The sequence below is a fragment of the Panthera pardus genome, unplaced genomic scaffold (assembly GCF_024362965.1).
Source record: "Panthera pardus isolate Hobbes unplaced genomic scaffold, ASM2436296v1 HiC_scaffold_1, whole genome shotgun sequence".
NCBI classification, from domain to species: domain Eukaryota; kingdom Metazoa; phylum Chordata; class Mammalia; order Carnivora; family Felidae; genus Panthera; species Panthera pardus.
In genome coordinates, this window is record NW_026526654.1 from 68,476,501 (window position 1) to 68,503,592 (window position 27,092).

Below are 27,092 nucleotides of genomic sequence, written 5' to 3' on the forward strand. Positions count from 1 at the left end.
ATAGGAGTGTTGATGGCAAGCCTATCCTCCAGGATGAGAGAGAAAGCTCTGTTTTTTTCAGAGATGTATCCATGGGACTCATCCGTCATCTCTCAAACTGGTCTATGAGCCCCTTCTTGTTTGGAGTCCCAGATTTTAAGGGTTAAATGGTGATTCTCATACTTGGCTAAATATCAAGATTACTTGGGAAACTTTTCAAATATACTGAATTAGAATCTTTATGTTTGGTAAAAGTTCCATAGATTATTCTGTTGTACAAAGCGATAAGAACTGAGAGATACAGCAGCACAAACCTACACATAACAGAGCTTAGAAAATCTGGGTAAAAATCCATGCAGCCCTTCTTAATAACTTGTACTGTGGCAGCATGGGCTACTGACCCATTGTGGAGTTTGGTAAAAGGCAGGCCATTTTTTCATACCTCAGTAAACTCATCTGTTCCCTTTGAGTGTTCCAGTTTTTACATGAAATGATTTCATAAAAGAAAGAAGCTTAAGACCCTGTCAGAAATAGGCAAGAAAGGAAGAGAAGGTTTCGGAAGACCTTGTGAAGTTGTAAAGGCATTGGTCTGTTCCAGCTAGCATTGGAAGGTGAGGAGGAAAAGTCAGCAATGCAGGCTGCGGTTGTCTAAATGCCTAAACTGACAGCTGTGGATAATAACCAGGTGTGAAGGTTTCTTTGATAGATAAAACAGCAAATCTAACAAACAATGAAAACAAATGGTATATATGGCTAACTTCAAATAACAAATAACTGAATAAGACTATATAATTCCCAAAACTGGATTCTGATTAAGAACTAGAGGTCAAGGCCACTTTGCCTCTACCAGATAAGGTCTGCAAAAACAGATAAACCAAGATAAACTAAGGATTAAAAAGTGACCTCACCAATAAAGAGTAGTCAGAGGCAATAATATGAACAGTAATTATGTTGTTTATATGCCATTTATGTTTTAGGGTGGGCTTTGCTATGATAGGTTATCTGAGTAACTGCTTCCAAAAATAAGCTTAATCAAATGGATTTGTATAAATGTAAGAGATATAAAGTTGATATAATTTTGCTGCTTATTAGGGATAAAAAAACACAATTGTTCTATTATCTACAAATAAGCACTTTATTATCAAATAGCTCAGCATCAGAACAAGGTTTTTAATTCCAAAAGAGTTTTCTTTACATAATATCATATTGTGAAATACATACCACATTGTGAAACCCATGTTAGAGGAATCTGACACTACATCCTACATCCCGTTCCAGTTTTTCTTTTGCAGTTGGGTAACTTGTTTTGACCGAAAAAGTATAAATTTATCTCATTCTTCTTAATGCTGTCCATGAAATGTAAGTATGAGTTCCTTTTCAGCTAGTACTTTATAATTATTCTGTGCCAGGTTAAGAGAACTGTTTTATAGTGACATAAAACTCCACTACAAGAAAAACACATAATCATTTTTACATACACAGGCAAATCTCTCAACACAAAAAGAAAAGACATTATGCAATTATGTAAGGCAGATGAGCCCAGAAATAACATTCATTCAAAGACAGTACTTCATATTCAGTAATCCCGTATGAGAAATTAATGACTCAGAGTAAATAGAAAATTAAAATTAGCCCTTGGGACTTCGACAATTAAATTGTCAAGGCTGTTTGTGAATTCTAATTAATGCTCTAAGTTAGCCACTATTACTTAGAACCAGGTACCAGAAGAATATGAACCTCAATAGTGATGGGCTGTCTCAAATTTGTTTTTGTGCAATTTGTTATACCTTCATCCGGTATTCCACAAATAAAGCTGTTTTCAGGGCATACGTAAGATTTGTAATAAATGAATTGAGTGCCTATGTATGCAAGGCACCGTTCTGGATGCTGACAATGTACTGTCCAGCTCTCTATGTGATATCAGCCTGTTAAGAACAGAAATTTGGCCAGGATAGCATATACTTAGACCAATGTACCAAAAATGCCCAACTTAAGGGACGTGAAAGAGGAAATGGTAAATAAGACATTTTAATTTCTTTTCCCTTGACCTCAGTCACATCTGATCAGAGCACGGAATGCCTTGTACAGTAAACTTCAGACTTCAGCACAGGGAAGACTGACCACCACCTTCTTTTGACAGAACGTAAGTATTCAGCCAATTAAGGAAAAGTCATTCTCTGGCTTTTGCAGGGAAAATGGAAATACCAAAAATTCTTTCTTGCAGATGAGGATCAATTTTTAAAGGCTCCAACTCTGCTAGCTTTGCTGATAAAGTTCTTCAGAAGATCATGGTCCATTTCTGCAAAGCCTGAAGTTTGTGTTACTACAGTCAAATGATTTATGCAAAACCTGAAGCAGAATTCTTCTAAATCCTAGAAACAAAAACAAAAAATGCTTTAATAAATTTGTATATCCCAATGCAATGCAACACAGCATGAAAATTCCCAAGACACATAGGAAGGGACAAGCATTTGAAAGCCAATAGGAAGAATTGTTGGTACAGCAATACCTAAAGAATAGTTATAAAACTGTACAGCTAATGTGAATCCATGCTTGTAAACATTTAAATAACAGAGTAAAATATTCAAGTTCCTCCATACCAGCCAGTGCAAAGAATCAGATTTTTAATTCTCAGAAATAGGCACTACGTACCTTTCTCTAGTGACAGTATTTGTATTGTTCATTCCACTGTCAGTATTTGTTAAAATACTCCCCTTTTATATTCCCCTAGGAGCTGAAATGTTTCTAGATGAAAAGAGTTTCTACTATATGTTAGGTACTACCCTAAGGCATTAGGTCTATGATTGTGAGCAAAACAAAGCCCCTGCCTTTCCTCAAGGAGCTTACTTTCTAGGAAACAGAAGGCTGGAAAGTAACCATACAAATAATTGACATAAATATGGAATCTGAAAAAGTCTTGAAAATGAAGCCCAGTCCTGGCAGAAACACTGTGTGCCCACGGCCTCATCACTGGAGATTAGGCACCAGCCTCCAGTATTATCACCATGACTTGCACAAACTAGCGAAGAGTTTGGCCTAGCCATGAAGTGTTCTGCATGTTGTAAGTGCCCAATATATTATAATGTTAATGAAAGACATTCACTATGCTTTTAATATCAATGTTTCAAGGTGGGTAAGATTTTTTTTAAATGTTAAGGGGAAAAAAAAAATCTAGTGTTTAGAGAAATATACATCATGTAACAGGAAAAAAACAGAAGCAGCTGTATGAAAATGTTAATGTTCTCTGGTTTGATGAGTCATCTCCTTCCTCATACTTTTTTGTATCTTCCAAATTTTCTTTAATAAGCAGAAAAGAAGTTACAAACTTTTTTTTGCCCACCACTAAAATGTTCCTGTTTTTTGACCAGAGAGGATATCCTTATAACAAAAGGAAATCGACTCCAAGAAGAATGGGCTGCTTCCTAAAGATTTAGCTCTAAGACAGGTTTTCTTTCCTTTCTTTATTGTCAAAACAATACACAGTCACTGTAGAAAGTTCAGAAAAAAACAAGCAAAGATAGGAAATAAAAATCATCCATAATTCCACCAAAGATGACCTTTGAGTATATTTTTCAGTCTCTTTTTTTCTATGTAGATAATGTCAGTCTTTTTAAAAACGGCTTTAAAAAATTTTTTTTTAATTGATGCTTTTAAAAATGTTCATTTTTCAATTAATGTATTTTGAGTTGCTGCATAGTTTCATAGTATAAACATTCTACAGTTTAAAGAAACCTCTACTGTTCATGTTGTCTTTTTCTAAATTTCAAAATTATAAGCAGTGTTGCAGTACAATTAGCCTTTGAAGCTAAATCTGTCTGAATCCACGAGTACTTCCTTAGGACAAATTCCTACAAGTGGATTCCTTAAAGAAGTACACCTTTAAAGCTTTCAATACATTTGGTACCAAGTGCCCCCACAATGACTGCCCCAATGCACACCCTTAGCAGCTGTTCAGGAGAACACATAATATTCTGAGCCTGCATTATCTCTAAGAATATATTCCCCAGTTTCACAAGTGAAAAATTATACCTTAGTTTCATTTATATTTTTCATTTATTCATAAATCCATTTTGTTCTTTGGTCCATTTTCCATCAAACTGCTAATATTTTCTTTTTGTTTTCTAAGAACTATATGTTAACTATGGTAAATGTGCTTCACCATATGCTGCAAATATTTTCCCCACTGTATCAACTTTTTAATTTTCTTGGTGGTAATTTCTGATGTCTAGATATGTTTTTCTTTCTGAAATCAGACCTATCAATCCTTTCCTTTAAAAAAAAATTTTTTTTTTAATCTTTACTTACTTTTGAGAGAGAGACAGCATGTGAGCAGGGGAGGAGCAGAGAGAGGGGGACACAGAATCCGAAGCAGGCTCTGAGCTGTCAGCACAGAGCTTGACACGGGGCTCGAACTCACAAACTACGAGATCATGACCTGAGCCGAAGTCAGACACTCAACTGACTGAGCCACCCAAGTGCCCCTGTCAAGCCTTTCCTTTATTTAGGGCTTCTTCCTTGGAGCTCCACCCTAACATTATACAAATGGTCACTTTTTCTGGTACTTTTAGTTGGTTTACTTGTTTTAGTTTATTTTAGTTTATGAACTAAACACCTACCATCCTTCCCACAAGGTCAGCTAGTTGAAAGGGTGCTTTTCTTACCTGAGCATCATACTTCACAGCAGCTGAAAGCAGGGCAATGGCATTCTCCTCACAGATTCCTTGCTTGATAGTTTGTTGGCAGAGCTTTTTCAAACGATTTTCTCTATAAAAGGTAGCCAAATCCAGCAATCCTGGCAGGAAGAGATGTTTATTAGGGGGAGTGATTAGAAGCATCCCCATTAAACTCACTCAACCCTTCAAGCAATGATTGTTGATGTGGGAACTGAGCAAATACAATACACAAACAAGTAGCTGTGGAAAAGCAGACACACCGTGAAAATGGCTTTCATATTTCTCCTGTAAAGGCCGACCCCGCACTGTCACTTATTCTCCTGGGTCATTTCCATCAGCACATGGACACGTGTCCGTCTCTCATCAGTCTCCCCCATTTCTCTGTAAACCTGGGGAACATCCTCTCTGTTTGCTGTCTCCATTTTCTCCCTTCCCCTTCTCCCGCTAAGCCATTCCAGCAGAATCCCATCCCCTCCACTCCCGGATGTCACGAATGCTTCCATGGAGCCAAATCCAAGAGGCTGTTGTCTGGTTTGTCCTACTCAACATTTACACAGAATTTGACGTGGTTGGTGATGCTTCTCTTCTTGAAACTCTGTGTTACTTATGTTTTTCTTCTCCATAATCCTCTTCAGTCTCTTGGCTCCGCCGTTCTTCCTAACTTCCAAATGTTTTGAGTGCCCCAGGGTTCAATCCTCAGATTCTAATTTCACTTATTTCCCTAAGTGACTTCCAGCACCAACCCTGCCCCTCAGTTTAAAATACCACCTGTAAATATTGATGAGTGCCGTTATATTATCTGTCAACTACTTTCACATAATTCACGACGGAGTGATTAACACATGTAAGTTAAGGATATGGCTATCTAAATCTCCATCAGGGGATTTGTTAATTAGCATACAGAATGCTAGAAACACTTTGTGAAAATACTTATGAAAGGAGCTGTGTCTGGATACAAGGCTTGGCTAGAAACACTGTGCGAGGCCTCCTGCCCTGGCATGAACAGGATGAAGCATCCCGAGACCAGCACGCCCCACGCTCAGAGAGGTACACTCACTAGCTCTACCTCCAGTCTGGGTTGTCATCTGATCAAAAGGTTAGCTGAATCCTCTGCCAGAAAATCATCACATCTACATCAAGCTAACCTGCAAAGTGCTTCCCAGGGGCCTAAGAGACAAAGAGGTGGGATTTCATCAATCTTAAAACATCAACCGTTTTTGCATCCATCTGCCACTGCGTCTTGCGTATGTAGGAGGGCCGGGTGCAAACTTGTTTTCATCGTAACCTGACCAATACTATCAAAATTACAGTGGCAAGGCCCATGGCCCAGTGAAGGATACTGAAATCTTCTGAAATCTTGAGACCTGTGATGGCTCATTTGTTTTTGGTCAGTTCTTGGCAACCCCAAATTCCTATCTCTAGTCCACACTCCAAACTGCAGAATCACATAAATGTGTTCTCCTGAGCTGCCCTCAGAGAAGATCCTGCCCTGAGCCCCTGCTCAAAACAGCCCAGATCTGCACCTCCTCCAGGCACAGTCCTCACCACAGTGGCCAAGAGCCAGGCATCCACTCCTAAACCACACTTTGGTTACCGGGGACTCTGGAATTCCCTACCTAGTTGGCCCTGAGGCCACTTATGTGGACATTTGCTCCCTTCCCAGCCATGCCACCAATGTGCAGATGCCCAGCCCCGGCGGTGGCCTAGGTGAATGGAGCTTGGCCATGCAGGCTGGCGTGCCCACACATCCCTTGTGATGCAGGGTGTAGCTGGCAGTGGGTATAGAAAGATGGTAGGCCTGCCCTTCCAGTGCAGATGTCTAGTAAGCAACTCAAAACTCCTTTGCCTTCTCACACTCAAGGGCAAAACCTGTTGCTCTCCATCTTCCTCATCGTCTTGAATGCTACTTCCATGAACCCACCGACTCAGCCAAACAGCTTAGAGCAGTCGTTACTTCTGTTTTCCGCACACCCCAACGTGCCATCAGCCCCATTTTTAAAATACATCCAGAATAGGATCTGTTTCAACACCTCTGCCGCTGTGCCACCCTAATCCAGGGTATCGTCATCACCTTATACCTGAACCGTCATAATTACTATCTTTTAAAACACATCACTCCTGTCATGGAAGCTGCTGTGCCTCAGCCCCACCAGCGCACAGACCTGTTCTCCCTTTCTTCCTCTACCACTTCCCCCAGCCTCTCATGTAGCACTTCCAGGACCCTTCCTTAAGAGACACTAGGATTTTCCCTTTGCCCCTTCGTCATCGTCCCTTCCTCCATCTTGCCAGTAATGCAAACGCGGTCCTGGACTATGAGCACAGGGGCCACACGCAGGGATGCCCTGCACTGTCTCCTTTAAACCACAGTTTTTAAAATGTTGTTGTTAAAGCAAATCCTAAATAACACAAGCCTCACGCTCAAAACCTTCCAAGGCTTTCCACCACACCAAGATTAAAACTCAAGCTCTTCACCGTGGCCCCCAAGGGTAGTCATGCTCTTGCCCACATCCCGTTGCCTGACCTAATTCTTACCGCACTGAGTCTCACTTCACTCCACCTGCCCTGGCCTTCTTCCTCTTCCTCCACAAATCTGTGCCTGTCTCAGACCTCTGCACTCACTGTTTCCCAGAAGGCTCTTCCCTCGGGCATCTGCGCGGCTGTTCCCTCTTGCTTCCCCCCGCTCTCTGCTCCCTGTACTTCCTCACGGAGGCCTTCCATATTTGCTTGTTTAGGGCTGGTCTCCCTCATCTGAACACAAGCCCCCAGGGGCAAGGCCCTGGTCCGTCTCCTGCACAGACACTGAGAGGAGCTGTGGCACATGCTGGGCATAGGCACTAAATCATTTGTGGAAGAAAGGGAGGAAAACTGTAAAACTCCAGAAATCAGATTTTTGTTTACCTGAGGAAAATTAAATGCTGATCTGCTAAAAACCGATACTGGATTTATACATGTAAAAGGAATATTTAATTTAAAAATCTGAAGGCTGAGCTGTTTCTTTAGTTCCTTACAGAATTCCTTAATTCTCTTTGCCACCAGCTAACAATATTGCCAACAGCTGTGAACTGAAATGTAGTATGTCTGTTACCCTGTGCCCGTTTGATCTATGTGGCTTTTTTTTTTTTTTTTACTGTCCGTACCCCTGAGGCGCAGTGAACGCCCCACACTACCTTCAGGACAGAAGGCCCCAGAAGTCCCACAGCGTTCTGTCCCAAAGCCGTCTAGAGGGCAATTCCCGGTTATGGAGACCACAGGGCTTATTACTACTACGTGCATTTCATCTTCTTTCTAACGTAGACATCTCAGGGGCGGCAGATGTGGCTGCCGAACAGTCATGCGCATTCCTTACATACGGCAGTTACGGAAGAATGGCACCCGCTCCACAGTCTGACGGTTTGAGATCCACCAAGTCACCCTCTGTATGAAGCAGTAACCAGGGAAAAGAGTGTGGCTTGGACACAGCGAGAACTGTGTGTGCGATCGCCCTCACGGCCACTTCCACCCTGCGCGTGACTCAGCATCGTGCCCGTCTCTTGGGAGAGCGTGGTGGCAATTACCTACTGCCTCCTCGGGGGAAAGGCTGATGCTGTCTGTATACAGGTATTCCAGGAAGGCTCGGTAAACAGGATACGAAAACTCACTCATTTCTACGATATCATCCTCGTTGTCTTCCAATGAAGAACGAAAATGCTCACACCTGAATGAAGGAAGAAAGAAGAGCATGTGAGGTCCTAGCTTCTGGGCGAGAGCAGACGACCCTCCTGAGGGACACATCCTTGTGGGGCTTCAAGGGGAACTGACAAGGAGAAAGGAAACACGGCGTGGCACAGGATTCTCCTCACACTGCACACCTCTGTGTCCCCATCCTGGTCCCTCGCTTCCCCTGCTGGCTGGAAGTGTAGTGACCACCACTTACTGGACGAGGCTGCAGATGGAAACCGGATGTAGCGGAGCTGACTCCGAGGTGTCATTTCCGCACCCCGTGCGCAGCGCGGCATTTATGGAAATTGGGTGGGTTTCTTTTCATAAACTGAGTCATTTTGTTTCTTTACCTCCTGCTATGGGTTGAATTGTGCCCCTCCACCCAAAATTCATATGCTGGTGCCCTAACCTTAGAATATAACAATAATTGGAGAAAGGATCTTTACAGAGGTGATCAAGTTAAAATGAGGTCATCAGGGTGGACATTAATCCAAGATGACGGGTGTCCTTATAAAAATGGGGAATTTGGATGCAGACATGCACACAGGGAGAACCCCACGTAAAGACTGGAGTGGTCAATCATGCCCCAAGCTAAGGAATGCCGAAGACTGCCAGCAAGCCACCAGAAGCTGGGAGAGAGGCATGAATTCTCCCTTGGGAGGAACGCATCCCGCCAATACCTTGATCTTGGACTTCTGCCTCCAGAGCTGTTGTTGAAGCCACTCAGTGTATGGCACTTTGTTACAGCTGCCCTAGCAAACTAATGCCCCTGTCTCTTTTATGAAGGTTTAGGGGCTATAGTAGGAGTGAAGGAATGTTGGACAGCACAACCAAAGAGGCGTACTTGAGACTAAAATGCCATACTGAGTTTGTGATTCATTGTAGCAGGATTTAAATATCTGTTACACAACAACATGATGGTTTTTAAAATCATTATGCTAAGAGAAGGAAGCCAGGCACAAAAGAATACAGACTATATGATTCCATTAACATAAATTTCTAGAAAATGCTAACGAATCTATAGTGACTGAAAGAAAATCAGTGCTTGCCCCAGGGCTGATGCATGAGGGACCTTTGAGGGATGACAGGAATGTTCTATGTCTTGATATAGGGCCGTGGTTTCACAGCATAAATATATGTCAAAGCTCCTCAAACTGCACACTTCAAATGGATGCAGCTCGTTGCTCAAAAATGATGCCTCAATAAATCTGAATTTTAAAATCTCGGTGTTAATTTTACCCCAAACCTTGCTGCCTTGCAAAAGCCTTACCTTCTCTTTTTCCCAAGCATCTAAAAGTTCACTGTCCCACAACTGACAAGGAAAGCGACGAAGCTCGGGTCCTGGGCAGGAAGCCCAGGTGGCAGCCAGCCGCTCTGACGCCGGGCTGGACAGACCACCCGCAAAGTGTCTAAGGAAGCCCGTAGCCGTTTACTCTCTCCCCCACAGGCCCCGGTGGTTCTCGTTTCCTGTGTCCTGTGTTTCCCCGGCTGCACTGCACGCTCGCAAGGGTGAAATCAGCCTTACGTTATTTTCATAACTACTGAAGTGCCTCCTCTAGTTCTGTGAACACTTAGAAAATCATGTTTATCTCAAGTCTCAACGTAAATGACTCCTTACCTAATTTTGAGAAGGACTTTATGTGCATAAATGTACTTTCCGTCCACCAGGAATTTCAGGTCTGCTGTACTGGGGTTGTCAAATTCCCTCTTGAGCGACTCTGCCACTGTCAGGTGGTCATCAGGTTCTACAGAGGAACACCAATGTTTCCAGGCTTAAGGACAGACACAGTAGAAATGCAGGCCAGAATACAACATCGCTCTTGTGACACTCAGGAAAATACCCGAAATAAATGGCTGAGTGGTGCTTTCTTTCCCCTAAATACAGATTTTCACGTCTCTGTAATCATTAAGGGTAAGAGCCTCACACACATCTCCTTGTAAACCTGACAGAACAACTAAAAAGTCCCAAACCGCCCCCTCAATGAAATTTTTGAATGTTTGAGTAAATAGACTAGCTAAAAATAAAAGAGAATAGTTTTTCAGGAACACTAAAAAGCAGTCAAATGAAATAGCTTTTAATTTAGTATGTGATCCTGGTTTCTGATACTTTCAAGAAAAATTAATCCATCAAATCAGTTTCCTTTCACAGGAGCCCATTAGCGAGAAAATATATGATTCTGCACCTAAAAAGTCCTTTTACTATCACCGGGGTTGTCTTGCTAGTTTTCACCCAAATGGGCAGAGACCGCTCACCCACGGACAGGAGGCGCCAAGAGACAGCAGGAGTGGCGAAGCAGGCGAACACGTCGTCGGTGCAGGAGAAGTGCGTGAGGTGAGGCAGGATCACGGACTGGCCCCGGCACTGGCCCCACATGTACACGTGCCCGCCCTGGGTCTTGGCAGCCGAAGTGTGGGCCGAGTGGCAGGCCGCAATCTCTATAATTCTAGGTTCACAAATAAATGCCAAGTGAACGTGGCAAACAGGAGAAGAAACAAGTTGATTTCTCCTTCCCTTAACTTTAACGGATTTAAAAAACAAAACGAGACTTAATCTAGATTTTCAGGCACGAAACAGTTATTTAGGTTTAAGCTATCCTTCAATGGCACAACTCATAAAGATCTACCTGTTACCACTTCCAGCCCGTAGGCCTACAAAAATATATACTGTCCCGTGGTGAAATGCAAAAACAATCCAAGGGTAAAGGCCAAAACAAACAAAACAGTGATAAAGACTTGGGCTACTTAACCCAGGTCTTGATCCAGTATCAAGAAATATTTTCATTAAAACTTTACCGATTTTAGTGTTAGATGCAGCATGCTGTGGGCCACCCCAATTCACACTGCAAACAGTAAGGTCAGTAGTTCTAACTCATAGGACTCTATCTTTGAGAGCCCAAGAGAGCAGTTTTCTGATAAGTTCACAATTGCCAGGGAGGTAGTTCTCAGAATACTTCCTAATAGCCCTGTTTTTGTTGATTTAGAAATAATTAACTTTCTCTAAGAATAAGCCACTGTACAGATTCACAAAAGAGAGTAAACTATTTTACCCAAAGTGAGGTTGCCATCTTGATTTTGCCCACAGCAGGCAGTGGCACCAAGATCCTCAGTGACTTAGGCTCAGAGCTTCAGAGTCATCTTTGACTTCTCCCTCCTCACTTTTTTCAGAATATCCAATTGACAAATAACATAGATTCTCTCTTTGTTAATTTCTCCCATCTGCCACTAGGCCAGGCACAGCCCATATCTGACTCCAAAGCAACAGCCTCCGTGGTCTCCATGCCTTAAGACTCTCTTTTCTGATCCAAATCACACAAGGCTGGCAGGTTAACAATCCTCTGAAAACAGCATCCTCGTCGGTACTCTCAAACCTTCCGTGGCTTCCCACAAGATAAAATCCAGATGTGTGACATCAAGACCTTCCATAATTTGTCTTGCGCCTGTATCCAATCCTCTTTCAAATCACATTTACCTACATACCCTATGTTCCAACAAACAGATGTACTCACTGCCCCTCAACATTTTTCCTCACAAAGTCCTTGTGCAGGAATGCTCTTTCCTTTCTCTCTGCCTTAGAAATCCTGCCCATCTTCCAAGGCTCAGCTCAAATGGCCCCAGAGGAAGAGGTCTCTTGCTCACCTGCACTCTTGCCATTCATCCCATCCACACCACTCCAGCCTGGCCCTTAACTTCTCAGGGAGGTGTGTCTCACCTACTCTGCTAGATTACAAGTTCCTGGCAGGCTAAATCACTGGCTTATTTCTCTCTCCCCAAGTGTCTTTCTCTCCCCAGTAAGGTGTCTGATTAAGCACAATTTTTAGGTTATTTTATTGACTAACTGGGAAGGACAGAACAACACAGAGCGACTGAGGGATGGGAAGACCCCATTGACAGCCTAGCAATTGGAGGGTGGAGACATCCCTCCACTGCCTGTTTTAATCGGCCGTTTCCCAGACAAGGAGGGAAGATGGTCATCATGCAAGCTGAACACTGCCGTGGTGGCTTGCCTCAGAAGGCTGAGGTGTACTGTTTTCATGTGCGGTCCCAATCATTTCGGGGATTCATTCAAGGGCAGCTCTTAGCTCTTGAAGATGGGAGTACAGCTATGCTGTACCACGGTGGAGAGCCTGGATGCTGGGGTCAAACACACCGAGGGCCACATCCTAGCTCTACCACTGGGCTGTGTGACGGCGTAAATGTTCCCAAGCCTCTGTTCCATCACATTGCAAGCCAGTACATACAAATTAAATGATAAAATGTTAAACACCAAGCACAGAGTCTGGTGTACAAAGTGTAGCCAGCAGTAGAGGCTTAACAGGTTTACTACTTCTTGGCATTTTAAGTGACAAAGCCTCCCTCACACAGAGACTATATTTCCAATGATCAATTCAGACAGTGAGACCTTCCCTATTTGCATGGTCAAGTCAGTGAATGGGCCCAAACCTCTAATATGTGCTTTTTACAAAAGAATCTTCCTTGCCCACACAGGGAATATTGCCAATCCTATTTGGCTTCTCAATAAGCATATCCTTCTCAATAAAGAAAAGGCAAGGAAATGGAATAAATGCATTTGTTCAAAGAAAAGGCATCTGTTCAAAGAAAAGGCCACCCACCCTCACACATTACACCAAATGTGAGGGCAGCAACACACTTCATTTTACATGGCTTGGTGCGAGGGGCAGGGCACAGGGCTGAGGGCCAGACAGCAGCCTATGGAGGCCAAGGTACTTAAACACTTATCCTCTATTTTATCATCTTAAAAAAAAAAAGTGAGGAGAGCAGAATCCAGGTAGCAATCCTTTCACAGCCTTGTGAGTAAATGAAATCAGCTACGGCAGAGTGCACACTCAAAACCAGTTTCTTCTGGTGACTGAAGTGTTTACCAGTGGCTGCAGGAACTCTGGGAAACCACTTAAAATCACAGATAGCCTCTCTCCTCCCTGATGATGTTCTATGAAAAATGTAACTGATGGGAACATAACAGTGTCCTTCTGGGCTCAACTACCCAACATCAGAAAACCAAAATAATTTAATTCCTGCATTCACTTCTGAAATATCTTTACTAGCCTCCGTGGAAAGGAAGTAGCCTTTGCCTTCACAGGAGGAGGGAACACTGCTTGGTGGAGGAAGGCTGGAACAGACACAGCACAGGGGTCAAGATGCAGAAGGCTGTGGAGCAGTGGCCTTCCCTTAACATGGCCTCGTGAAGTTTACCTGGAACACCTAGCGGCACACGGGAAGTCAGGGGTGGGGCACGGGCTTGGCTGACGGCAGCAGCTGCTACAGGAACAAGAGTGGAGAAAGTTTAGAGGGAACCTTCAAGTCTAAGCTTGGGACCCAACCAACTGCCAACGCATCCAGCTGTTGCCTAAGGTCATCTGTTCTTAAATCTGATTCATACCAAGAAGCAAAATTCTGAAGCTCAGATTTTCCAGTCTAATATGCAACAGACGATGACTATAAACTGAGCTAAACTTTACTGTCAGAATGTCTGGCATATTTCACATTTTATTTTGTAGCCATGCTTAATGAAAAAAAAAAGTACTAGACATTCATAATAAATGAGTTTTGTGTCACCTCAATGGAATGATCCCCAACGACTGCAGCTTAATGGCTGTGAAGTACTAGAAATGAAAAAGCAGAGAGTGAGGAAGAATATAAAACAGAAAACAATGAGGAGAGGAAAAAAGGTAATTTGTGAGACAGAAGAAGAATGGAGAAGAAATAGTAATAATAAAAAGATCCAGAGCAGTGATTCCCAAGCCTGGTTTTGTAAGAGGCCAACATACTACCAATTATCAAGGTGTCACAAAATTCCCAAAAATTCAAGGCAAAGTTAGCTTTAAATCAATTTAACTTCAACTATGCTTTTATGGAACTTTAAGAACAAAGATAAATGCTGGTAAATCAAAGTACTGAGACTTCAGAAAGATTGGGAATGACTGGGTTAGAGAGAAGAGAATTACTTTAGTCGTTAAAATTACTTTTATGTGAACATAAATTGCTAACAAATGTCATTAGCATTCTTCATCATAGATCTCTGTGGGAAAAATTTTTAAAAGGTTTTCCTTGGGTTGTCGTTTAAGCAAAGGATCCAATGTACACAGATATTCACTTTCCACTTCTGTGAACAGGTAACCAGGACCTGAAGATCCACCCCACCCTACATTCAATCCTTTTGTTTCTAATTAGTCAAACTTCCCCGAAATGGGCCCCAAGAGTCAGAAGTGAGTTCTTGAGAGATAAGTCATAACATATCTGCAAATTTCAGTCGCTGAAAAGGGTGGGTACGTGCAAAACAAGTCCCAGCAGACTTACAAATTCCTCCCTCGCAATATTGGTGTGATGGAGAGCCTGCAAGCTCAGGGGTTACCACAGCGAATTCAGGCATGGAAAACAGAAAAGTAGGAATATTGCATTCAAAACATTCAGCCATGATTTCTGTAGCCCAAATAATGACTACATGGACAACAGCGAGTGTGCAAGTGTGGAGCTATTTCCACTTTTTTTGCATTTATAATTCAAAATTTGAAAAAAGTTAGTTTTTTTAAAACCTTAAGTTTTTAAAATAAACAAGCAATACTCTCAAGTACCACGTAAGGAGTTGGCACTCAACATAACTCCCCTGCCCTCCTTTTCTGCCTCTTTTTCCTTCTTCCCCAAGCTGTCCTACACTCTTTCTGGCCTAGCATGATGGGAGTGGGAAGACCTGGTGCTCATCCTGGGACGACCAGGGACCAGCAGAGCAATGTGGGGCAAGCTGCTGGTGGGCAGACAGTAGTGGATTTGGCAAGTCCAGGGACGAGGAGTTCAAATTTACAGAAAGTGTGACAGCACCATAAAAATGGTAAAGGGCTATACAAACATGTTTTGATTTGATCCTTTATTTGATCCTTTAACACTTTACTGTTTGTCTAAATACTAAATGTCCCTACTGACCCAATTTGCTAAACTGAAGCATTTTCGTGATTGCTCAAAGCCTCAAGACTGTCCCTTCTCTTTTCACTGAGGAGCCCTGAACTACCTAAACGGGGGTGGCAATGGCACGGCTGCACACATCTAGTACATTCCCACCAGTTCCTGACCTCCATTCCCTCTCCTTCTCCCCAATCCTTATGAGGTCCAGGTTCTTATTCTAAGATTTTGGGGGAAAAAAACAAAAATAGGTTTTTTTTAAAACCTATTTAACATAGGTTAAACAAAATTAGCCAGGTTTATAATACTCACATGAAAATCAAGGGGGTTGAAAATGACAATTTGGTTCTTCACTTTTATTGTTAAATATTCCAACAGGAAAATATGAAAGAATTGCATACAAATGCAAGATAATCTATATATCCATATGCTTACTTTGAAATCAGATATAACAAAAATTAGTATGTACAATAAAAATGAAAATAGCAGTATTCATTCCTACAATGATTATAAACCTGGTTTAACAGACACAATAATGAATATTTTTGTCCTATACTACTGTGTCAAGAGATAAGAGTGAAAAGGCAGTGCTATGGCCATGTTTGAGACATTCAAAGGGCTTTCAAAAGTAGTAGGATAACTGGAAGAAAATTTTGGATATGTTAATTACTTGACACAACCTTGCAAACAAGTGAGCAAAACTAAGTCTTAATTTTCTAACCACTATACTCTGCCTCATAGTGATAGCTTGGGAGCTAAAATCATGAGATGGTCTTATCCTTTCAACTGGCAAATTTTACACGTAGCTGAGTGAATGGCTTTATAATCTATCTGAGGTACTTTTGTTTTTCTAAGCCACAGAAAATCCACCTCAAGCATCATCAACTTCCTCTTAATGTAAAACAGAAAACAAGGAGGAGGAAAAGGTAATTTGTGAGGGAGAGGAATAATGTAGAACAGCTGTGGGAGGCTTAGTCCTTGTTGTTTGTGTACAGTAGCTGAAATAGGGGTAAATGAAAGTAGAGTATTTAACATACAAACTCCCCAAGGGTTCAAAAGCCAATTTTAAAGAGGAATGAATGCTCTGGTGAAAGACTATTCTAATATTAGCAGTAAGTTTCCCCACAATTCTGTATCACGTCCAAGTTCTGTTTAATCACTAAAGAACATGCAAGTTGTTTTGAAAATGCACATATTACCTGTCCTTTTCCACAACGACAGGTGCAGGATAGGACTGGTTACTTTTATTGCCAGTGCCCAACTGGCCGTAAGAATTTGCACCCCAAGCATACACTTGGCCTTCATCTGTTAACACTAATGTGTGCGCATAGCCACAGGCAACCTGGAAAGAGGAAAACCAAATTCACTTAGGCCTGCAAATATGCTTTCACGAGATAGGTTAAGAATCAAAGATGTAAAAAAAAAAAAAAGAAGAAGAAGAAGAAAAAGAGGCAGCCTGCCCAGAGAGACCAACATTGAGGTAACCTATATTAGTCCAGAACTAGCTCAGCCCACATGTGGCCAAAACGGCCGTTAAGATCAACATGATTTCCTTCAGTGACATGAGTCTGGTTTATTCAGCTTTCATATGGCATTCATTATGCTCACAGAGATCAAGGGGTGTGAAGTGAATATGAAATACACTTTTATTTTTTAAGAATTACTTTCCTTTTTTTTTTTTTTTGTAAAACATGTTTAATGTGAAATACCATAAAAAAAGTATAAATATGAAAGTAATCTCAAGATCAGGATTTTTTTCTATATATACACACACACACACACACATACAGTACAGAAACACGTGCCATGTCTCCATGCACCATGTCTGTATCTTCATTTTTATATAACATCACATAGCACTATTTCCATATCATTAAAAATCCTTTGTAAGCATCATTTCCATTCATGTAGATTTTGTATAATTTATTTAATCACTAACTTATTATTTGATTAAATTATGCTATATCTATTATTTATTTATTAAAGTTGATATTTTTTTCTTTTCTTTCTTTCCCTCTTTATCCTCCCTCCCTCCCTCGCTTCCTTCCTCTTTTGCTATATCTCTCCACTAATCCTGTGTCTTTCTTTTTTGTTCCTTAAATATCCCTGGAAGAAAATTACAGAACAAAGGGTATGAATATTTTCAAGGCTCCTGATATATGCTGCCAAAGTTTCCTTGGAAAAGATTGTAACAATTTACATTCCAACAGCTATGTATGAGAGTGGCCTAGAAACAGAATTTCCTGATGAACATCTACAACTTTACTCAGGGAAACAGAGCTTTGGTTTTTAGTTCAATAAAGAAAACATCAAGCAGCTAAACTTTTCATCTGCCAAGAAAACTGTGTACATTGGCATCTTTGCCACGAAAGACGTAAAACCAGGCACACACAGACCCCTGTGGACGTACCCGCTGGACACGAATGCCTTGCAAAGCCGATATTCTACAGGGGGTTGGCTGGTTGCCACTACTGCCAAGTCCAAGCTGCCCGTTTCCATTGTAACCCCAGACATAGACCTGAGAGAAAACCAGAGACTCAGTCCCACGAAAGACACATGCAAGCAAGCTCTCTGCTGTGAGAAACACGCCACCGATCAGGCGAATGGGTTTTTTTTCTAAACAACATATGAAATAACTTTCTTACCTCGCCAGTGTTCACCACTGCCATTGAACACATCTGCCCACATGCTATGTTCACAACTACTTTATTCTGTAAGCAGCCTGTGACTCTTCGAGGGATTGGCTGATTGGCTGTTGATCCAGATCCTACCTGCCCGGAGTTATTATAACCCCAGGCAAATACCTGGGGATCAATAAATGAAACACATTAACTTAAAAAGTATCTCAATTAGAAATTAACATGTACTCATAATGCCTCATCTTTGTTTTCAAAATGCTTGATATCCATAAATTCTCACAACATAGAGAAGTTTTTGTAAAATTCATTCTTACAAAATTTACAATACTTTATAAAATTGGGTTATTGGTATTATCTGTACAAATAACAATAATGATCATCAAATATATAATATTTATCAAAATATCTACTTGGCTTCAGCCATATTTTCCAGCATTTTAGGGCTTTTCTTTTTGCAAATAAAACCCTTGAGTATATAGCAATATAGAAAGAACATTACAACCTTTTAAATTCTGCAGTTATAGAAATCCTTACTACATAAAGGTACACTTAATGATGTAACCACCATGATTATGAACTGCTAACAAGAATAAGGTTGAATTTGAGGGAGGTGGTTATTTTAATCAAATGACCATGTTTCCAAGATGGCTGTAACAATCCATATAATCTTACTGAAAAAAATCAATGAGATTTACACTAACTATTCTCACCTCTCCATCAGATGTTAGCACCAAAGAATGGTAAGACCCACAGGCAACTTCAGTGACTTGTTTGTTTGACAAATTAGTAGAAATATGACAGGGCATTAAACCATGATTAGTTGTCCCATTGCCCAGCTGGCTGTAAGCATTATGACCCCAGGTAAAGACTTCTCCTTCTGAAAATAAAAAGAAATAAAACCAGCTTTCAAAACATCTACTTCATTATATGAACATATATATTGCATCCTTCTACAAATGAAAACTAAAAATTCATGTGCAAATGATAATTGATTTCCCTATCCCACCAAACTCATTCCATAAGAGAATACACTTGGAAAATCTGAGATACTCTATCTCAAAGCAACAAGATGAAATTTAAATGGATGAGTTAAAATAGCTGGCAGATAGGTTGTAAATAAACAGCAGAGAAATGCTACTAAGAATAATAGGAAAAAACATCAGACTGAAAGTCAAGACACTGTAGGTCATTTAATTTCCCTGGGCCTATTTTCTTATCTATAAAATGATCAAGTTAATTTTTAAAGTATTTGTTATATATTATTTCTTATGTGGTATAATATATATTCAGAAAAGTTCATAAGATATATATGCAGTTTTATAAATAATTATAAAGCACACACCCATGTACCACCACTCAGGTCAAGAAATATAACCTTATGATCACTCCAAAAGCTCCCCATATATAATCCACAATAAGAGAATTTAGTTTTTCCTGTTTTTGAACTGTAAATAAATGGAACCATACAGTATATACTCCTTGTGCTTGTATTTTCTACCATATTATCTCTGGGTGCTACATGCCAGATAATTTCTTCTGATCTTCCAGTTTACTAATTTTCTCTTTTGATATGCCCAAACTGCTATTAAACTTGCCCAAGGAGTTTTCATTTTGATAATTATATTGTGTATTTCATTCTTTTTCAAATCCTCTTTGATCTCTGCAGGTCTTCAAGCTGGTTTTTTATTTTTTCAAACATAATAAATATAGTCATCTTGTACCTGGTAACAGCTGATACTTAGTATTCAGTGTTTGCTATCTTTTTTGCTGGTTCTCATTCATGGTGCCTTGTTCCCTTGTGTACCTGATTATCTTTTACTATGTGCTGCTAATTGCCATTGAAAACTCATTTTGCAATGGCATTATATTTCTTCAGGCCTAGGATGAAGTGAAGGTGCCTTCCTCTAGAAAGGATCCGCATTAACTTCTGTCATGCCACTAAGGCACTTAAAGGTACTTCTTTAATAAATCCAAGGCTTGAGATTTCTTGGACTACCAGTCTGATGTGAATTGGAATACGAATCCATGATTACAACCCTTCAGGGAGAGGTTTTCTTTCTTTCTTTTTTCCTCCTTGCTTTTCTCACAGGCAAGGATTCTTCTGTTCAGTGCCTTAGAGATGGAAGAGCTGGCCCATTCTTGCCCCCAGAGCCTAGCCCTTGGTGTTCCTAGCCTAATGGGCTAGATGTCTGACCCATGACCCCTTCACCTTGTGAGTACACCAAACCACAACTCATTTAGGTGGGGGAAGCAGATGCCCTTAAGGCAAAACTAGCTTTAAGTTCCCCTTTAACCTTAGTTCATACTTTCTCTTGAATCCGATCCAGTAATTCCTCGCTGCCTTGTTAGTGCTTTGATGCCTTTATGGAAAAAAATTAAATATTTTATCTAGAATTTTTAGTTGTTTCCAGTGAAGAAGTGGTCCCAATAATCTAGCCTATTACTGGCAACCAAAATTCCCTAAAATTTATGTGAAATAAGTATACAACACAGTATTTATAAACTTTATTTTCAATTCAAAGAATACTAATGAAATGAACACCTAGCTTAAGAAAAGACTAAGGTATGATTTAATTATAATGTCTTATTAGTCTGAATTCATGAAACAGCCATTAGTCTATTATTCGTGGTAATTATATTTCAGCCATCAGTCATTATTCATGGTAAGAATCCCAGTGTGCTAGGAGTCAGAGAACATCTTGGACTTAGCTGCAGTGTCTTAGTTCATAGATCAGAGATCTCAAATTCAAAAAGTCCAGAGTGAGTTAATTTTAATGCAAAATAATTAAACTTATGAAGTGTAAACAAAAGGGGTTTACTGGGCTTATAGCACTGTCATTCTCACATCGAAAGTGCTAGATTCCATCTGCTCCATTACCTTACTCTGATACTCAGACATGTTCATATTTCACATTGTCCAAAGCACAGTCAAGTTCACAGGACAGAGCCGGAAACTCCTACCCAATCAAGAAGTATGTTCTCGATTTAACGGGTGGTCCCAAATCTTGTTTCTCAACAAATAAGGCAATGGCTAAACCTCTACACTGTGATCCTAGGTTACCTGTTGTGGCAAGGACAATATGGGGGCCACTCCCATAGCTGAGGCAGGCTATTTTTTTGCCACTTAAAGAATCCAGTCTCCGAGGTTCAATGGTGCTCTGGACGTCACCTAATCCCAAACAGCCACAGCAGTTTGTGCCAAGCACAAAAATCTGTGGGAAAACGACTGTTAGTTCAAGCACCTCTATTTCTGACAAACCTGTAATTACTGCTTCATTGTATAACATTATGTAACAAGTAAGAATCTACTCTCATGCTTTCTTTTTAACCTTAATTCCTCAGTTTCTGCCCCACTCCGTCGAATCTATTACGGTAAGAGGCTGAATTCTTTCTTCAAAATTTACCTCATCATTTACTGTAGTATATAAAACTTCATTGCCAGCGCTGCCAAAGACACAGGCCTGACGAATTAACTGCAGTTCTTCCTCAGAACAAAGGGAGAAAATTGGCCACTTTCCCACATCTAACATCTTCAAAGATGACAGAGTAGCCTGTACTGGCTGAAAAGGAAAAAAAAAAATACATATATATATACATTAAGACTATTAATTAAAAAATACTTTTTTCTTCCTTCCCCTTTTAATTCTGTAGAAGAGTCAGCACCAGTTCAGGCAGGGACGGCTCTCTTTTTGAGAGGCCCTTTATAGCTACAGGAAATGCCTCTACAAACCCACTGCTTCAGTCCTGCTCTCACAGCCACCAAGAGACAGAGACTCCAGGTGGGATCAGATCCCACCTACTAATTTTCCTCAAGGCCACAGGAATCGTCCTGACTGACTTCTGGGAGGCCGAATGGCTAGCAAGTATTTTCAGCGTTGGCTAGGTCTTAAATGTAGCTCTGGAAACTAGGCTGGTTGTAAAGGCAGGAAAAACAGAGAGACAGCACTGCTATTTCATCAGATGCCTAAGTCTTAACAAAAAGTGTCCTTGGAAAAGAACAATGCTGAAGGTGACACCAAGGAAACGACTCAGAAGTGCCGGTTCATGGGTCCATTCTGACCACCAGTTAAGCAGTTAGCGGCTTCTCTCATCCCCCCACTCAGGTTTGGAGATAGGAGGATACACCCACAAAGTGTGCATTCATTTGCTAGGGCTGCCATAACAAAGTACCACAGACCGAGTGGCTTACACAAAAGAAATTTATTTTCTCACAGTTCTGGAGGCTAGAAGTTCAAAATCAAAGTGTCCACCAGTTTAGTTCCTCCTGAGGACTGCAAGGGAAGGATGTAGATCTCTGTCTTGGGCTTGTAGATGGCCATCTTCTCCCTGTATCTTTACATCATCTTCCCTCTATACATGTCTGCCTCTGGGCCCAAATTTCCCCTCACCAGTCAGACCGGATTATGGCTTACCATAATGACCTCATCGTAACTAAACTAAATGCATCGCAATGACCCCATTTCCAAATAAGGTCACCTTCTGAGGTACTGGAGAGTCTTAGTGCATGCCAGACTGGGTGGCTTATAAAAAACAAAAGTTTACTTTTCACAGTTCTGCAGGTTGGAAATCTAAGATCAAGGCACCGAAGTGCTCATGTTCTGATGAGGGCCCCCTTCCTGCTTCATAGCCACTGCCTTCTCCCTGTTTCTTCACAGGGTGAAAGGGTTAGGGATCTCTCTGAAGCACCTTTTATAAAGCACCAATCCCATTCATGAGGGTTCCACTACTTTTGTTCCTTCCTCTATCTTTTGTTCTCTTCAGCCCCTTCATATTGGATGATGCTCACCCACACCAGGGAGGGCAAACCATTTACTGAGCTCAACAATTCAAACGCTATTCTCTTCTGTGAGGTAACACCCTCAGAGACACACACAGGAGCAATGTTTAATCTGGGCACCAGTGGCCCACTCAAGCTGACACATAAAATTCAGCATCACACCATGTGAAGACACACAGTGAAGAAGCCCATGTGAACCATGGAGGCAGAAACTGAAGCAATCCAGCTACAGGTCCAGGAACACCAAAGATTGCCAGGAGCCACCAGAAGCTGGGAAGAAGTAAGGAAGGCTTCTTCCCTAGAGCCTTCAGAAAGCATGGCTCTGCTGATGCCTTAACTGCAGACTTGTAGTCTCCAGAGCTATAAAAGAATAAATTTCTATTGCTTCAAGCCACCCAGTTTGTGGTACTTTTCAAAGGCAGCCCTAAGAAACTAATACAGAGGGTAAGCAGCTTATAACAGCTCACAGCACCATCCTGAGTTAATGGCAGCACCTGACCAAGATGAGCTCCCCTGATGCCAAATCCAGCCACTTTCCCTCGCGATGTCATTCAAGTTCTAAGACCCTGTCTGGAGAAGGATGTCTTCTATTCTCTTTTGGGCAGCACCCAAGGCCACTACAGAGCTAAGGACAGAATCTTGTTAGGTTAGCTTTTATTCTAAGCTTCTACATAAATTATCCACGTCCATATATCATGAAGGAATCTTATTTTCTATGGGGTCTTCATTTTATTTTTTTTCCTATTTAAGTCTATAAATTTCAAAAAGAACAACATTTGGAATGTGACCTCAAATATTTATAGATGAACTAATGTGTGAGTTAAAAGAATTCTTATATATTATTTCCAACCTTCACAATTGTAGGGCATAGATATTGCTATCCTCATTTTAAATGCAAGGAAACTGAGGCACAGAAGCACTAAGTAACCCTCCAAGATCACTTACTTCTAAAGATTGCTTTCCACACACCACATGTTGCAGAGAAAACAGTTCACATAAAGTTATACCACTGGTAGACCTACTGCTTGCAATCACAGGGCACTGGCTGGTCTCATAAAGTCCTTGCTGAACAGGGCAGTAATCCACACTGTGGGTTACCTTCCATAAACAGGGCAGATGGCAATATACGATGAGAAAATAAGCACTGCTACCTCATTTTCTCCTTTCAAGCAGATTTCTGGATTGCAACTTGCCCTGCTACAAAAATCAAGTGGTCTCTTAGATGCCTAGAATCAGGTTATAAATCCAACAAGCTCCTAAACACTTGTCTACAAAGTATGGCCCACCTGAATAAAACCTCTAGTACCCACCCCCCATCCCCCCATGACTCTACTAACCACTGGGCCTCATGTGTGTGTGTGTGTTTGGGGGGGGGGGGGGGTGATGTCACCTGCAGTCATACATTTGTTAAAGGATGACACAGGTCAACAAAACATCAGGTCTGACAGTATCATTGAACATGTATAGAGTGCAAGGATCTAAAGATATAAAAACGAAACATCATCACTCCCTTCAAGGAGCTCATGATAGAAAACAAATATTTACAATATAACCTGGGTACAAAGGAGGTGTGAATGCATTGCTTTCAAATATCTGTCAGACGGGCTCCTGGAGGTTAGTCATCAAAAATTCATTTTTCTAAGTCTTTTGGGGGAGTTATTTCATGGGGGAACTGATGACTTACTTTACGAAATGCATACATTTACACTTTTTGAGGTAAACATTTAGTATCAGTCTCAAGGAACTGTAACATCTTTGTTCACAGAAGAAAAATACATTTTTCTCTCCAACACACTCAAGAGTATATACAGCTGTATACACCGTATGTATTATAAACATGTACACGTACCATATGTATATATACACTTTGTGTATATAATAAGAGTGTAGGTAGCATAGGGTTCACATATAGCGCACCTTGTAGGACCTGCAGCCACCCTGCATGACAGCAGCCATCTCTACAAAAAGCACCCAACCACCTCTGTGCCCACCTGCTAAATAAGGGACTGGCTGAGCAAGAGCCAAGGCAGGCAACAAACAAATCTGAATGGGGCAAAAACATTGCCAGGAAATGAGAGCTTAGCAGTAGACAAGATAAGTCATCTAGATCGTGTCCCTAGAATTCAGTCCTAATTTGGCCCAGATAATCCTCCTTCCTACATATAACATTATTATAGGTAATAACTATTTCCTGGCCAGATTTCCTTTACTACTTTGCTCACATCCAGCCCCTCACCCCCCTGTCTTTCACTGGCATCTATCTGGGAGACACAAAGTAGTGAAATTTTAACATTAGCTCAAGAAAAATATAATTAAGGAAACTAAGCTCCATAAAATTAGAGACCAAGAAGCATTTTATTATTCTTTTGAGTATGTGCTACCGATATAACTCTGCTTCTCTAACAATATGAAGAACCAGATTATGATACTTCACCTGACTCCAGACGATTACTAAGTTGTCACAATTAAATTTAAAATACCGCATATAGCATTAGAACCAAAATTACCCGTTGGGCATGCCTAACAAAAAAAGTTATTTTAAAAAACCCACCAACACCTTGCCTTTTGAAGACTTCCTGGCAATGTAACACTTTATATGTAATAAAGTCATTTCATTGTTAATTCTGTGAGTCTGTTCTTCTATTTTACAAAACCTGTTGCTCCCAGGAAAAATTAGGAATTTTTCTATTGGCATTTTATAACATTCTCAAGTTCTATACATTACTTTTGTAAGCTACTTTCGTACTTTCCTACAAGGGTTCACAACAAACACGTCCATGGTGATACTATGGTTCAGTTTTAGAAGTTCTGCCACCTTTGCACACTATGCTGGCTTTGTATAATTATTTACATCTTTTACTGTGTTTTGACCATATTTATTTAAAAAGAGCAGAAAACAGGAAAATGAAAGTTAACAGTGGCAGTTAATATTGTTACTAACGAAGAACAGACATCATGTCAATTTAATAAAATTAACACAAGATGGAAAATGATGTGCATGCTGAAAGGTGTGAAACTTCTAACATCAGTTGGACACTGACTAGACTTAAGCTGGTTGACTGTAATGTTAAGCTGTGGTGGAAAATAAATAAGTTAAAGAATATCTGTGATGAATTAAGAATATGTCATCTAAGATTAGGTGTTTTATAGTTTTCTGAAATCTCTGGGAATGGAGCAAACATTGCTCAACTCAGACGCTCTTGCAGGGTGGTATTATCTGTGAAAGTAGGGATGGTCTGTACTCCTCATCCAGCTCAAAAGGCACCATCTTCAGGAACCCTGCCCTACCCCTCAGACAATACCCACAGTTTTCTGCCAGCCCCTTTGGCATTCTCTGTACCCACAGTAATTATGTTTGCATCTGAGTAACTACACTGTGAGCCCCTCAAAGACAAGTACTATCTCACTGATCTTCCTATTGGATGACCAACAGATGATTGGTATAGGTTTCATGCAACAGAAAATACATGCTCCAGAGGCATGTTTTTGTTTGTTTGTTTTTTCTAACCTTGCCACTTTCTCCATAGGAAAGGGAAAGCTCTTCTTCCATACGGACTCAGTCCTGTGCAGTCCCTGAGGAAAAAGTATGTGGTAAAATCAGGATCCTGTGTGTGGAATGAAACTAGGCAGGTTAAAATTATTTTACTTCCAATTAACAGAGAAAATAAGCTAAGCTCAAATATGGTGAAGGGAAGATAAGGGAATTAAGGTGTAGGCATGAGAGTTAACAGCTATAAAAACCAAAAGGTGTTTTAACTGTTCTGAAACTATCTTATGGTCTCTTATGTAATCCTCCTGCTGAGGTCTGGAAAAGTAATCCCAGGATAAATGAAGATTCTTAAATCTATAAGGAAATAAGTAGAAAATTTTCATTTTACAGTTGACCTCCTCTAGATAAGGAAAAATAAAATTTTAGACCTTGGTCAAATTTTCCCTGGGATTGGAAAGTTCCAAATCTGTGAACAGCAGACTTATCAGTTCTCAGCTCCACTGAAGAGTGTATGATTTGCTAAGCTGGAAAAAAAAAAAAAAAAGAAAGAAAGAAAAAGGAGGAATGAATGAAAAAAATGAAAGGATGAACCAAATATGGCTTTGTTATCCTAGACTTTAACAAAAAATCTGCAACAACAGCCACCAAGTAGGTAGCAACAGCACTCAATGTTCTTGCCTTAATTAACCATCTCCACAATGACTACTTTCTACCACATAGAAGTAACAGCAGAAGCAGCTCTAACAAAAGATATGCAGTATGTCTAGACTGTGGTTCAGTCATTACACAGTTAACTATCCCATCACTAAAAGTAAATATAAAGAAATATTCTCCCCTACCCCAAAGCAATAGAATGAAATCGTATTTAATAATGTTGATATTTCTGATTTATTAGTTTGGGTTCTATTTACTCAAACAAATAC

The 27,092-nt window shown here is 40.7% G+C and overlaps 1 protein-coding gene across 2 annotated transcripts; it reads right to left on the reverse strand.

The window, feature by feature from the left end:
• Positions 1–1,087: 1,087 nt before the first annotated feature.
• RCBTB2 (RCC1 and BTB domain containing protein 2) lies at positions 1,088–26,320 on the reverse strand. 2 transcript variants are annotated; one of them, XM_019447583.2, is made up of 14 exons: positions 26,188–26,320; positions 21,307–21,462; positions 20,964–21,114; positions 18,613–18,779; positions 17,909–18,067; positions 17,674–17,781; positions 16,463–16,605; positions 13,563–13,628; positions 10,605–10,795; positions 9,970–10,096; positions 8,207–8,346; positions 4,641–4,771; positions 2,185–2,351; positions 1,088–1,424 (listed from the first exon to the last, which is right to left on the reverse strand). In XM_019447583.2, exons 1-13 carry the CDS (start codon positions 26,227–26,229, stop codon positions 2,211–2,213), a joined length of 1,722 nt encoding a protein of 573 aa, XP_019303128.1. In that variant the 5' UTR covers positions 26,230–26,320; the 3' UTR covers positions 1,088–1,424; positions 2,185–2,210. The 2 variants fall into 2 exon arrangements, with proteins under 2 accessions (XP_019303128.1, XP_019303130.1); XM_019447585.2 differs by lacking the exon at positions 13,563–13,628.
• Between the last annotated feature and the right edge of the window lie 772 nt (positions 26,321–27,092).